The sequence below is a fragment of the Carassius gibelio genome, chromosome B5, assembly GCF_023724105.1.
Source record: "Carassius gibelio isolate Cgi1373 ecotype wild population from Czech Republic chromosome B5, carGib1.2-hapl.c, whole genome shotgun sequence".
Lineage (NCBI taxonomy): Eukaryota > Metazoa > Chordata > Actinopteri > Cypriniformes > Cyprinidae > Carassius > Carassius gibelio.
The window spans coordinates 20,020,978-20,034,048 of NC_068400.1; the positions used below are offsets into that span (position 1 = coordinate 20,020,978).

The following is a 13,071-nucleotide window of genomic DNA, read 5'->3' on the forward strand; positions in this document are numbered from 1 at the left end:
AGCAGACTACTAATATTAAATACAGATAAGTATTAGCTGTCACTCTCCCGTCAAAAATGATACTTAGTTTTATGACCAAAGCTCTGTAGTTCTTATTGTGGAGGGCAAAGCATGTAATTGCCCACTGCTCCGGGTGTGTGTTCACGTTGTGTGTGTGTTCACTGCTGTGTGTGAATGCCTGAGATGTGTTAAATGCAGAGCATGAATTCTGAGTATGGCTCACCATACTTGGTTGTATGACACGTCACTTTCAATTTAATGCAATGCAATACAGTAATGATTGAGAGATGTACAATTAAATGTTCCTCAGAAGCACATCATATTTGATCCTCACTTTTTAACATTCATTTTCAAAACACAATTGTATGAATAAACAAGAAATCTTAAGTGTTTATCTTGTCTTATAATTAATTAATTGACAAAAATTCACAACAAAATCACATGTACATGTAAATGCAGGACCAGAGTAACACACAGGGCTACTGGGCACAGGACCCAGACAATCATGTCATGCCTTAGAAATGTGGGTATCATAAAAAAAGTGTTATTTAGACAAAAACCTCAAACCTTGAGTTTTCTTCGAGCATTGAACTCCAGGAGTTTCTTCTGAGCCGTGTCCATATGAGTGAAGTTAACAGCCTTTCCTGTCACCCAGGGGTGCTGCAGCGCCTGCTGTGTCGACAGCCGTTTCTTTGGATCCTGGACAACCAGTTTCTTCACCTGTGAAGCCAAAAAAGATGAGTAACACTTTCAAGAGATTTGAAACCCAACATCAGCGTTACTGAACGAGCAAAATGACTGACAGGCAGAGATGTTTCTGACTGGCCAAATGTTCTTTCCTCCTTTTTTCCTTTTTCCATAAAGATGTGTTTTTGGTGATCACAAGTGGTCGGTGCTAAATACAGTCTGGGTTTTCTCATTATTAAAATAGTCTTTATTTGCATCTATGGTTCCATGAAGAATCTTTAACATCCATGGAACCTTCCCATTACCAATAAAGCCTGTTTGCTGAAAGGTTCTTTGTGGAACCCTAAAAGTCCCTAAAGAAGTCTAATATAGCAATATTCTCTTTGTAAGTAATAGTGATATTACTGTGGTTAAGGGGTGTTGTTAGGCACAATATGTAGCAGAAATGTATACATATATATGTGTGTGTGTGTTGTGTGTGTGTGCGCGTCTAAATAATTCTTCCGCAAAGTTATATAGATCATTAGCATAACTGTAGGCAGTTTACTGTTGCCAAGCAATGTAGCAGCTAGGTGTACTGAAATAGAACTGAACTGATGTGCTCTTACAGGTGAGTGTTTTTCATACAGTGGCGAACGCAGACCTCCAATTAGAACTTAACATTATAACTATTATAAAGTATAGAACAATATACTGTACAGCAGATATTAAAAGGACTTAAAAGACATCAAAATGTTCTTATGTATGTGTGTGTGTGTGTGTGTGTGTGTGTTCTGGTATATATGGTTTATGAGGATGTACATATATAGCGTCATGGTTACTACAACATAGACATGATGAGGACACTTCCTGTTATTTTGTCCTGCTTTTTTTGAAAATCTAAAAATGCAGAAATGTTTAGGGGTAAGGTAAGTGTAAGGGGATAGAAATTATAGTTTGTACAATATAAAACTATTATGCCAATGGAAATTCCCATAAACCAACTATGTAAGTGTGTGTGTGTTTGTGTGTGTGATATTTTTATACTTAGGGTATACTGAGGATTATTAGTGAATTGATATATATCAATATATATATTGAGATTTACTCACAAGGTCCTTGGCATTGAGAGACACATTGTCCCACCAGGGGGAGACAAATTCATATTCACAGTTCAGGATGCGTTTAAACATGTACTGGTCTCCTCTGTCATCAAAAAAGGGCTCAAAACCACATAACCTGTACATAGAATAGAAACAAAATACAGTGCTAGTTTTAAACATCAGCTTCACCTCTACAAAGTGGCATTGAACTACAGTTTTAGAGAATTATTTTCTATTTGAATATATTTTAAAATGCAATTTATTTCTGTGATATCAGAGCTGAATTTTTAGTACACGTTACTTCATTCTTTAATGTTGCATAATCCTTTAGATTTCATTCTAATATGCTGATTATTATCATCTATTTTTTTTTTGTGAATAATTACTTAAATTCCAGTCAGCTTAAATGGATTAAATGGGTTTAAAACAACATTTACTGATGATAGATTTTTTGAAAAGAGTTTTAGTTTTGTTTTCTGTCAAACGTTATTAGACTTTATGTTTTATAAAAGATACTACATCCCATTCCTGGAATTACACCCAGAAGTTCAAAACGTGCTTCACGCTTTTCACCAGCGAGGCTGATCTGAGACAAAACCAGCGATTGATACAACAGAGAGACTGAATGACTAAGCACAGCATTCTTGTGAAAGAATAACTTTAAACAAGTACATCGTGTCACTCACAAAATGTACGTGATAACTCCCACAGACCACATGTCAACCTCAGGGCCATAAGCACATCCCCGCAAAATCTCAGGAGCTGAGGGAGAGAAAGACAGAACATCAGAAGAAAAGAATAAAGGGGGAGGCGACGCTCTGCTGCACTAATGCAGTAAAAAGACTTGTGCAACTGATGGCCACAGATGGTGCTCTGTTAAAAAATAAAAAAAAAACTCCTCTTAAATAAACTCACCACAATAGCCTGGAGTCCCACACACAGTCTTCATTGTTACCTGATCGTCTACAATTTTGGACAAACCAAAATCCGCTGTAAAGATAAATCATGTCAAGGAAAATCAGATTTTACATTTTCTGAAATGGCTCTTGCAAAAGCAAACCTTGCTAAGAACAGAGTGGAGCATCGCTAAGCAGCTGATGGGGCGTTCTGGATGGTTGCCAGGGGTTTGCTCAAGTCTATGATATTCTGGTCCCCAGATTCAACTCTAGTCCCTTTTTCAATGGAAGTCTATGAGGTGACTCTCATGACGTGTGGAGAGCAGTTCATATTTTACAGCAAAAAAAATACAAATAAATGCCATACATAATCAGAGCTTATCCTTCCTTTAAAGTTGAAAGTGAATGATTCTCTACATCTACAACAGGATCAGGTTGCTTGTTAACAGGTTAATTCACAAACAAGAGAAGATTAGCTAAACTGCTGTTCCCCTATCAGGCCGATGAAAATCCAGGCTTACCTATTTTGAGCGGAGCATCTGGCGCTGAGGTGGCGTACAGCAGGTTCTCAGGTTTCAGGTCTCTGTGCACTACACCATTCTCATGCAGGTACTGCAACCAGACATATAGACACAGGCGGTTGCCTCTCATTAATCAGAGGTGAACACAGACATGTGTGACTGTAGAATATAGCGACACTAATTAACGTGTTGCTGTCCCCATTATGTGGTTATAATATTTATAAGGCTGGAAATAATATTTGTAAGGCTGGAATACAGAGACCCATGTGCAGCTCAAGTTGCTCTGACCCTTAAAACTGAAAGGACGTGGACTCCAGCGGCAGTAGTACAACAGGCCAAGACATCTCTGAGGCATCGAAACATTGTTGGTCATGTACAACAAGGGAGAGGACCTCTCTGGCATGAGGCAACCCCATTTCAGTGTCAAAAAATTGGTGGCTGAAGAGGTGTGCCAGCAGGAGCAAGCAACGAGATGTGCAAAAGAAATCTCACAGGTAAAGCAAGGGCAGTGGATGAGATGGGAAGGAGCTGTGGGGCATGGAAGCATTCCAAATCAGCTTCCTTTTACAAGCAACTTATGTCTTGCCTTCACTAGTGAACCTTAACCAATGGTTCGGAGAAGCTCCTATGAGATGCCCCCCTTTACTCATCTTCAGCGAACCTGAAACACATCCTGGTTGGCTGTAAGGTAAGCCTGATGCACAGCAGGTATACAGTACCTGGAGGCACAACCAGGTGCTGAAGTTTCTTGCTGTGAGTCTGGAGAACAGGCGGATATCCATCAACTTCCTCCCTCTTCTTTTAGACCATGGTGCAAAGAGACAGGAGTTTGTGGCACAAGGGGCAAGTGGGGGTCAAGGTGAAGACCCAAAACACTGACCAGCTGAGAGGAGCTTGTGATCGGAAGCTCTCTGTCGACTTAAACCAAAGGCTCTGCTTCCCGGCTGAAATTGCAGTTACCAACTGTGCTGGAGATGCAGATGCGGTGGAGGAGGCCTATGGATGTGTAGTGGGCTGATATCATCGAAACAACCTGATGACCTCAATGAAGCTGAGACCTCTTTCCCTCTATGCCCTCTTCCCTCTACTCCTGGTGCTACCACTCAAGATGCTCTTTGTTTCCAACTGATCTCAGCATGGCCGCGGGAAGTGGGGGTGCTGGGGGTGCTGCAGCACCCCCTAGTGACGAGAGGGAGATAAAAAAAATGTGGGCCTATTAAACTATTTTGCACAATTTATAAATTCCTTATGAATATTTTAGAAAATGATTTTGACACACGCAGTCTATTACGTATATTTTGGATTTTAATTTCATATTTTGAGGCCTAATCAACACAGGTTCGGAAGCTACGTTGTCAACGTCAGGCAGGCAGGTTTGGTCGCCGAGTAACGACGTTTCCCGCTCGTTCCACGCAGAATACATTCATCTTTATTTAATACAGCGCACCTCGACATTTGAAAACCTGTAACCAGGGCACCCCGCCTGCATGTAGCTCAGGTAAGAGCATTGTGCTGCCACGCTTGTAACATTTATTTTTTTGGCAACAAGTGTGGGATCCGCTTTGACTAGCCAAGCATTTGTAAGTAGTATACTATAGTATTTTTGGAAAGTGGTGGGGATGGAGAGTATTATTTCGTTCGTGTGTTCTTTGCGTAATGGTTGTGGAGAACTGTTAAATAACGTTTAAATAGTTGGAGATTATTTCCTTGTGGTTTGTGTAAAAAGGTTGGAGATGGAGACAGAAAGCTTTATACTGTGCGTGTGTTTTTTGCGTAATGGATGTGGAGAACTGTTCAATAAACAAATTGCTTAAATAGTCAGAGTAATATTAATTGTTGTAATATTATTTGTTGTATCTAAATAAGTTGCATGTATGTATAGGCTATCTGAAATTGTAATGAAAGTAATTATTTCGTTTTCTTTCTATTATTAAACTATTATTTCTGATTCTGCTTCTGCTTCAGATTAATAAGGCATTGCGCATATCTGAGAACTGATGTCTGTGTGTTTCAGACCCTGTGCACTGAAGTGTATATGACAATAAAGTAGTAAATCTCAATGTATTTATTTTTTAAATGTATTTTAAATAGGCCTATAGGTTTTTTGTCAAAAAAATAAAATAAAATTCACAGCACCCCCTGTTCAAAATTACTTCCCGCGGCCCTGGATCTCAGGCAGGTGTAACAGTATATTACTACCTAGTCATGAAATGTGACAAAATAGTTTTCAAATTCATATGGTAATCTCTTCTATGGTCAGTGAACAGATTAATCTGGGCCTGATAATGAGCAAAATTAAAGTAATGACCAATCTGCACTGAATAGATTTCATAGGCCAATTCGTTTTACAATGCTTACCAGGCAGCACTGTATTGATATTCCTCAAACAATGTTCTTATAACTTTGATGTGTTTATTGTATTGATTACGTTATTTGTCCTGTTTTTGAACAGTATTTGTTTTACTGTTCATTGTAAAGTGCTGTTGTTGTTGATTGTATGCTGCAGAATACAAATCCTCTAAAATTGTACAATTAGTTATACTGATGACTATGCAGAAAAACACTTACAGTAATAAGGCATAGTAAGTCACTTTACTTAATACTTATGAGTGGCTCTGATGTGGAATTACAATAATGCAAATCCTGAAAGCCAAAACCTGCACTTTTCCTAAAATGTTATTTTTTATTTCATTTCATTTCATTTCATTTTTGCTGCCTTGCAAGCACTGCTATTTACTTGTCAATTGTTTAGTTACCCACATTATTCAAAGTGCAGAAGAAAGAATCTCAAACAGGTTTAGAACAACATGAGAAAATGATGACTGAATTTTCTTTTTTTTTGGGTGAACTATCCCTTTCAGCACGGTTTGAGAATATTTCCCCAAAACTTTTGGCATGATTATTGTGGGTGATTGTCAAAGTCTTGCATTTCAGTAAAGGATTCTGAGTATTGTTTAGCACTATTAAACTGCTAGAGATTTCTGGGTTGTTGTTATGTATGAGAGGTCATTACATATGCATAAAATAAATGTACCAGTTACACCAAAGTGTTAGGACTTTGCTCAGATAGCTATTCCTCAGTATGAGCAATGCTAAAAGTGATGCCTGCCTTAGAAAACACCACTAATTAGACCAACGTCCACCGTTCACAACAGATCTGTATTTATAATCAGTCCAAAGCACTTGCCAGTGCCTTGGTAAGTGTTACCACGGAAACGTATTAAACAAGAGTAGCATAGGCCATAAGTCTGCCTGGTTACAGAGAAATAGCGTGTGGTCATCATCTAACATGTGCAACAGAGGGAAGTGATGAACGTGATAGAGAACCAATTGTGAGGAAGGTTTTAATACATATATCAGCCAGTTCTGTTTGCTAAAGCAAGTTTCACGATTACTATTGGACATACTTAATTGTTAAAAAAAATTTGACCTGACCAGTAAGCAAACTCCTTGTAACTATACAGAACAAGCAAGCAACTGTATAGCTATATATGTGCTATTAGGTACAACAGTCTGATTTCATTCATTTTCCTCACAGTGAAATATAAACCACTGAAACACAACTACTGTAAGCTATAAGGTTGTAAATATACACTATATGCTTTTGTTTAATCCATCATCCAACAATATTTCAACTTTGTTTGCTGTTTAACAGCCGAACAGCTGAAAGACTACATTACCCATGATTCTGCAGAGATTCTCCACCAATCAGAAAAACAAACAAACCACTCCTTAAGCTTACCCACTCTCCTGAAGCAGTGCAAATGACATGATAATTTGAAACTTTCAGTTCTATATATTGTTACTTTTTTATAAGAAACTAATTATCTCTCTTTTTTTCAGGAATTTCTAACAATAAATGCATTTTTGATTCCCTTTTTAATTTGCCGTGACAGATCACTGTAGGTGCCTCAGTTCAAACGGCAGCACAGAACGTGAGTGAACGCCATCATCCCTTCCTCTTTACTACTAGTTATAACATGAAATAAACATGAATGAACATCTCATGTCTCATGTTATCGCTCAATCAGTGTTTCAAGATTTATATTTACCTTAGGCAAGTCATTATTTGTGTCTCTAGCCTGTTTGTTCAGAGGAGAAATTAAGTTTAGAGAAGAGCATTTCGCTAAATATTAGTTTATATATTTGTTATATTTTACTTAAAGTGTTAGTGATGTCTAAATTTTATGTATGTTTAAAGTCATGAAAACAGGCTATGACAGCCACTGTGTAAATTATTATATTTCAAGAATGAATATAAATTTTATAGTATAAATAGATTTAGGTAATGCAAAAAACTGCCTTATGTGCAATTTATGTTTGCATACATTTTTTTTTTTTTTTTGTTTTTACTTGAGTGTTAATTATTATTCTGCTTCCCCTCATTAAAGTTAAGCACAAAGTCTTTAAACTTTGGCATCTTGGTTATTCTTTCTTATTGTTTCTTTCCATAAAAAAGTAACTTTTCTCATGGATTAGTTGCTTGGAGTAAGGCAATATTGTGATGTATTAATTTTAAAAGTAACTTTCCCCAACACTGCCAGAACATTCTAGCAACTACACATCAACACCTTGCCACTTTTTTCAATATTATTGCAGTTAATATTACACTCATTCTTCGTCTTTTTTATTTTTTGGGTTGAAAGTCTAATTTGTTTATCATTATTTGGAGTATTTACTTTGGTTTGCAATTAAGCATGCTTAGCTAAAGCTATCAAAAGGCCTATTATAGTCTCAAACAACATCTGTCATCACTAAATATGGATTGTCAGGTTCAAATGTCCTCCCATATGTCATTCACATGGGAAAAATCCAAATTTATACTGACAAATACTTCTCTTAACTGTCAAACTAGTATGCACGACTGCCCATATAAAGGCAGAGTCACCATAGTCCCTAGTGTAAAAGCATTCCAACTGGTTTGTTTGCAGTAGAGCCGCAGAATGATTCCTCAGAGGATGAGCAGTACAGTGTGCCAGCTTCCCAACACCAATTATTATGGTGACATGAAGGAGTGTTATCTTTTACTGGAGTCCGGAGGGAATACTTCCATCCTGTTCAAAACTCAGTGGAGCTGACACACATAAAGTACATCATCTCTCTCCTTCTCTTCCTCCTCTCATCTGACAAGAGCAGGAGGTCTGTAGCTCGCCACTGCTGCCATCTGTGTCCCCACGCCATGAAGATTATTTTAGCAACTAGCCTCATTATGTAGGTCCACACAGTTAAAGGTGAAGTGTTTCATTTCTGTGCCACTAGTGGCTCCAAATGGAATTGCAGAATTATTGATTTTCAAAGTTTACGCTTCTGGCTTTGTAAAGCCTGTTTCACATTGTACCGACAGACGCCGACCAATGGCTACAGAAAAGTTGAAATGTGTTACCCCTGTTGGCGCCTGTTACTGTTAGTCATTGCTTGTTTTCGCAGACTGGAGTTTGTCGGGTTGTGGAATGTGTGAGAAGTGAGGTACTGTAATCTGGTGAATGTTGGTGTTGGCTGCCGTCTGTCACTGAAGTGTGAATAAGCTTTAACTTGTTTCAAATAACAGTTTTGCCCAAGATGATTGTCTCATTTCTGCGTGAATCTCATAAGAGTTTTGTTTAGGATGGTTGCTTTCTAGACACAACGGCTGGCCGGGATAGATACAAACTACTTTAATGTTTTGATAGCACCATAGTGTTTGCTCTTTTCAGGGGAACCTAAAATGGCTTACTTATAGTTAAATCTTAATGGTTTGAAAAATGACAATCACCATAAAGTGGTTTCAAGCTCATGTTACTATCTTTCATTCACAGAACAAAAAAAAGCGACATCTAGCAGAATATTTTCCAAGTAGTGGAAGTGGATGTGAACCAACCACATTGTCCTAGATTACTTCTTTTGTCTGATGCAAAATAAGGTATTATGGACGTCGTTGAGAGTGACATGGGGTTGAGTAAATGATGGCAGAACTTACATTTTATGGTGGATTAGCCCTTTAAGACGGGGAAAAATGGATGAGAATATTAAAAGGTTTTATAAGGCTATTATTATTTTAACATGTACAGTAGATACCTATCTGGCATAAGGAGGGCCATGTGACAGTTAAAAGATTTACGAGGAATAGGGGTTTCCTCTTGAAGTCTGGGTCATACTTTGCTTAAAATAAATATCTCATTATAAAAAAAAAAAAAAAAAAATTGTACATAATCAAAATGCTCTCATCATGAGCAGAAAACAAATTTATCTAGAAATTACAAAGTTCTAGTCATTTTTTCTTGCCATAAATACGTTTTATAACATTGTTTATGAAATGCTCCTAACATCCTGATTAATAATGTAGATGGAAATGTGTTGTCAAAACAGTTTATTTTCAACTTTTTCTCTATTTCTTAATTTCTTGTAATTCCAACTTTATATCTTACAGTTTAAAGTTAACATTTCGTAATTGACATTTCTCTCACAATTCAGAATTTTTTTCCAGAATACTTGTATACTTTCCAGAACTCGTAACTGATATTTAAAAAAAAAAGTTTTTTATTATTATAAACTCACAATTCTGAGAGAATATTTGGAATTGCAAATATAAACTCACAATTTTGAGAAAACAGTCTGAAAAGCAAGATATAAACTTAAATTTGTGACTTGTGTTTTGAACGTAAAATTCTGACAAAAAGTCTTTAAAAAAGTCAAAAGTAAACTTAGACTTGTCAGAAATAAAGTAAAAATTCTAAGATAAACATTTAATTTTTTTCATATGTGGCAGAAACAGGCTTCTATATTCAGTTATTTACAAAATGTCCATTACTAATTCAAAATTACATGACAAAACTTGTAGTTAGTAACTTAATCCATTACATTACACATTTTAAGTAATATAATAGACTATTTTTGATTACTTTTAGATTACTTTGGACCTAAATTGATTTAAATAAGATGATCTTCTACCATATTAATATAAAAACACAAAGAGTAAGAAAATATATTCCATTTATTGTTATTAACATTGTTATGAACATTAATGCCAAGGTTTCCCAAACTGGGAAAGAACTGCAGGGGTTCGTGTATTTAATGAAAAGATAATAATTAATTAAATCATAAAAATGTGAAACAAATATATATATATATATATATATATATATATATATATATATATATATATATATATATATATATATATATATATATATATAAATATATATATATATATATATATATATATAAATATATATATATATATATATATATATATATATATATATATATTTTTTTTTTTTTTAAATAACATAAATTAAAATAAAACAATTTATATTTGTTTACCTGCATGTCACGCGAAAACTGACCAAGGAGTACTTTTAAGTAAATATATTAGCTAATAGAGGTTCAGATAACAAAAAAAGTTTGGGAATTAATGCATTAAATGTAAGTATTCCTTACTTACATGTAATGCATTAATTCCCATACTTTTTTTTACAACTTTTATTACAATGAATTTGTGCATTTTAATGGGTTTGAAAGACTTTGAAATATTATGGTAATACTTAAAGAGCCAGTAAGATGAAAATTCTAAGCTTCCTATCACTGTTTATAAGTCCTGTACAATAGGTTTAAATCCATCCAAGGTTAAAAAACATTGTCATTTTGTCAAAATATCATTTTAAAATTATCTCAATTCTCAGAGATCCCCAAACGGTTCGCGCGAAGCTGTTCAAAAGATTCAGTTTCCTTAACCCCTTAACTGTCACTCATATATTTGAACATTGACTTTGTAGTGCACGATCCAAACTTAAATTTGTATTATTCATGAATGAAAACATTTTGTAACATGATATTGATGTACCATTTACATGGTAATGCAATGTCTGATTTTAAAATTAGTTTTAAAGGATGAATTTTGAGATTTTAAGTTTTCAGTTGATATATAATTTCTCATGATTTCTAAAATGTGATAGAGAAAAAGGTAACAAAGTCGTCTTGTTTTTACAAACAGTAAAATAAAAAACTTGAACAGTTTCGCTGCTTTTTCTTCTGTGTGGGTGTATTCAAGCCGCGCGCTTCAGTTTTAAATCTGAATAGCGTGTTCAGCGCGGGGGCGTGGTTACATTAGATATGACGAAGGGAGACATGAAAAACAGACATCGCATTGTTTTCATATGGATTACTTTATCACAGAATATCTGTTTTCACTTGTCACAGCACTTGTTTAGTTTTAAAGTAGACATGTCAAGCTTTCTATAGATATCTCTCTCATGTCTCTTCGTTGAGTATTCACGGAGTTACACTTCATTTTAATGACGTGTTTGTACATGACGATCAGCGCAGATAAAGGCTGCAGACAGCACACATACTGATAAGACGCTCGGGAGAAAACAAACACATAACTTCATAATCATACTTCGCGTTGTGATTCGGAGATGCTCGTTGTTCTAAATAAAGTTGGTAATGAACCATCTTTTATGGCCAAACGCTTTGAAAATCCTGCTGTACTCACCGAGATTAGAAAAGCAGTCATCAGTGAAATGTTGTGAACACAACAAAAGGGATTTGTTGTACTGCTCTGGTATTGTGGTAAAAATGAATTTTAGCCATTGATTCTTCTGATATTCATTCTTTGGCAGTGAAAATAAAACAAACTTGCCTTTACAATTAAAAACACACTGTCTCCTCGACATCACACCAACCAGAGCGTCTGTGTGGGGGGGTGGGGCAGGGGTTCGTTTCTCCCAAGACGGTAGGCGGAGATTATTATGCAAAGTGTTCCTAGTGACGTACATAGAGATGGGCAAAAGATTTGAAATCTATAACGACTCGTTTCAGCGACTCCTTACTTTAGAAGCCAATAACTTTATAAATCGTGTACTTTTTGGTTTAATTACTTTGCACATTGTTTACACAGATGGACAGCTACATCATACACTGTAATACAGGTAATTTTTTATTTCCCATCTGTATGGCTCTTTAAAGGATTAGTTCACTTTCAAATTAAAATTTCTTGATAATTTACTCACCCCCATGACATCCAAGATGTTTACCCTTTTCTTTCTTGAGTCAAAAAGAAATTAAGGTTTTTGATGAAAACATTCAAGGATTATTCTCCTTATAGTGGACTTCAATGGCTACCAAATGGTTGAAGGTCAAAATTACAGTTTCAGTGCAGCTTCAAAGGGCTCTACACGATACCAGATGAGGAATTAGGGTCTTATGTCGAAACAATCTGTTATTTTCAAAAAAAAATTATATGCTTTATAAACAGAAATGCGTGCCTTGCACTGCTCTGCGATGCGCAATCATGACTTCACATAATTCACATTTACGTTGAAAAGATCACGCTTGACGTTGGCGGAAGTACCAACTCAAATGTTTACAAATGTGGAGAAGGAGGACCATTCAGAAGTTGTTGCACGTTTAATGACACCTATTAAATGTTTTTGTAAACGGCATTTCACTTAGTCTTTGCAGGTTTGACTTTTTAAACACTGAGTCAGTACTTCCGCCTACATTACCGTTATTATTTATAATTACGCATTACGATAAGTCATTGCCACGCATTGCAGAGCTGTGCAAGGCGAGCATTTCTGTTTATAAAGCAACTAATCCTTTTAAATGACCTACTGAGTGACAGTTTAAATAAAAATTAATGTGTTCATCAGTATTTGAAGCATTGTTGAAACACTGTCATGACATGACAAATCAAATTAACATGAGCTTTTGGCATATAAGAATTCTTTATACCATTAAAACATTCTGAAAGTTTCATAGCTTAAAATGTACTCCTCATTATAAAAAACAAACCATTTATTTATTTTTTTATCTGAGGTGTAAGATGATGTCACTTGGCACAAACATTTGCATAATCACTGCCATCAACGAATCATCATGTCACCATAGGCCCCGCCCACTGCAATT

At 35.7% G+C, this 13,071-nt stretch overlaps 1 protein-coding gene across 1 annotated transcript in view; it reads right to left on the bottom strand.

Annotated features, from left to right (window-relative positions):
* Positions 1–13,071, bottom strand: part of LOC127957000 (calcium/calmodulin-dependent protein kinase type IV) — a 41,553-nt gene that overhangs the window by 2,584 nt on the left and 25,898 nt on the right. The window contains exons 7-11 of the mRNA XM_052555325.1: positions 3,187–3,277; positions 2,685–2,759; positions 2,456–2,531; positions 1,779–1,905; positions 568–720 (exon numbers count right to left, since the gene is read on the bottom strand). Of these exons, the coding sequence (XP_052411285.1) occupies positions 568–720; positions 1,779–1,905; positions 2,456–2,531; positions 2,685–2,759; positions 3,187–3,277 (522 nt within the window). The remainder of the gene's footprint in view (positions 1–567; positions 721–1,778; positions 1,906–2,455; positions 2,532–2,684; positions 2,760–3,186; positions 3,278–13,071) is intronic.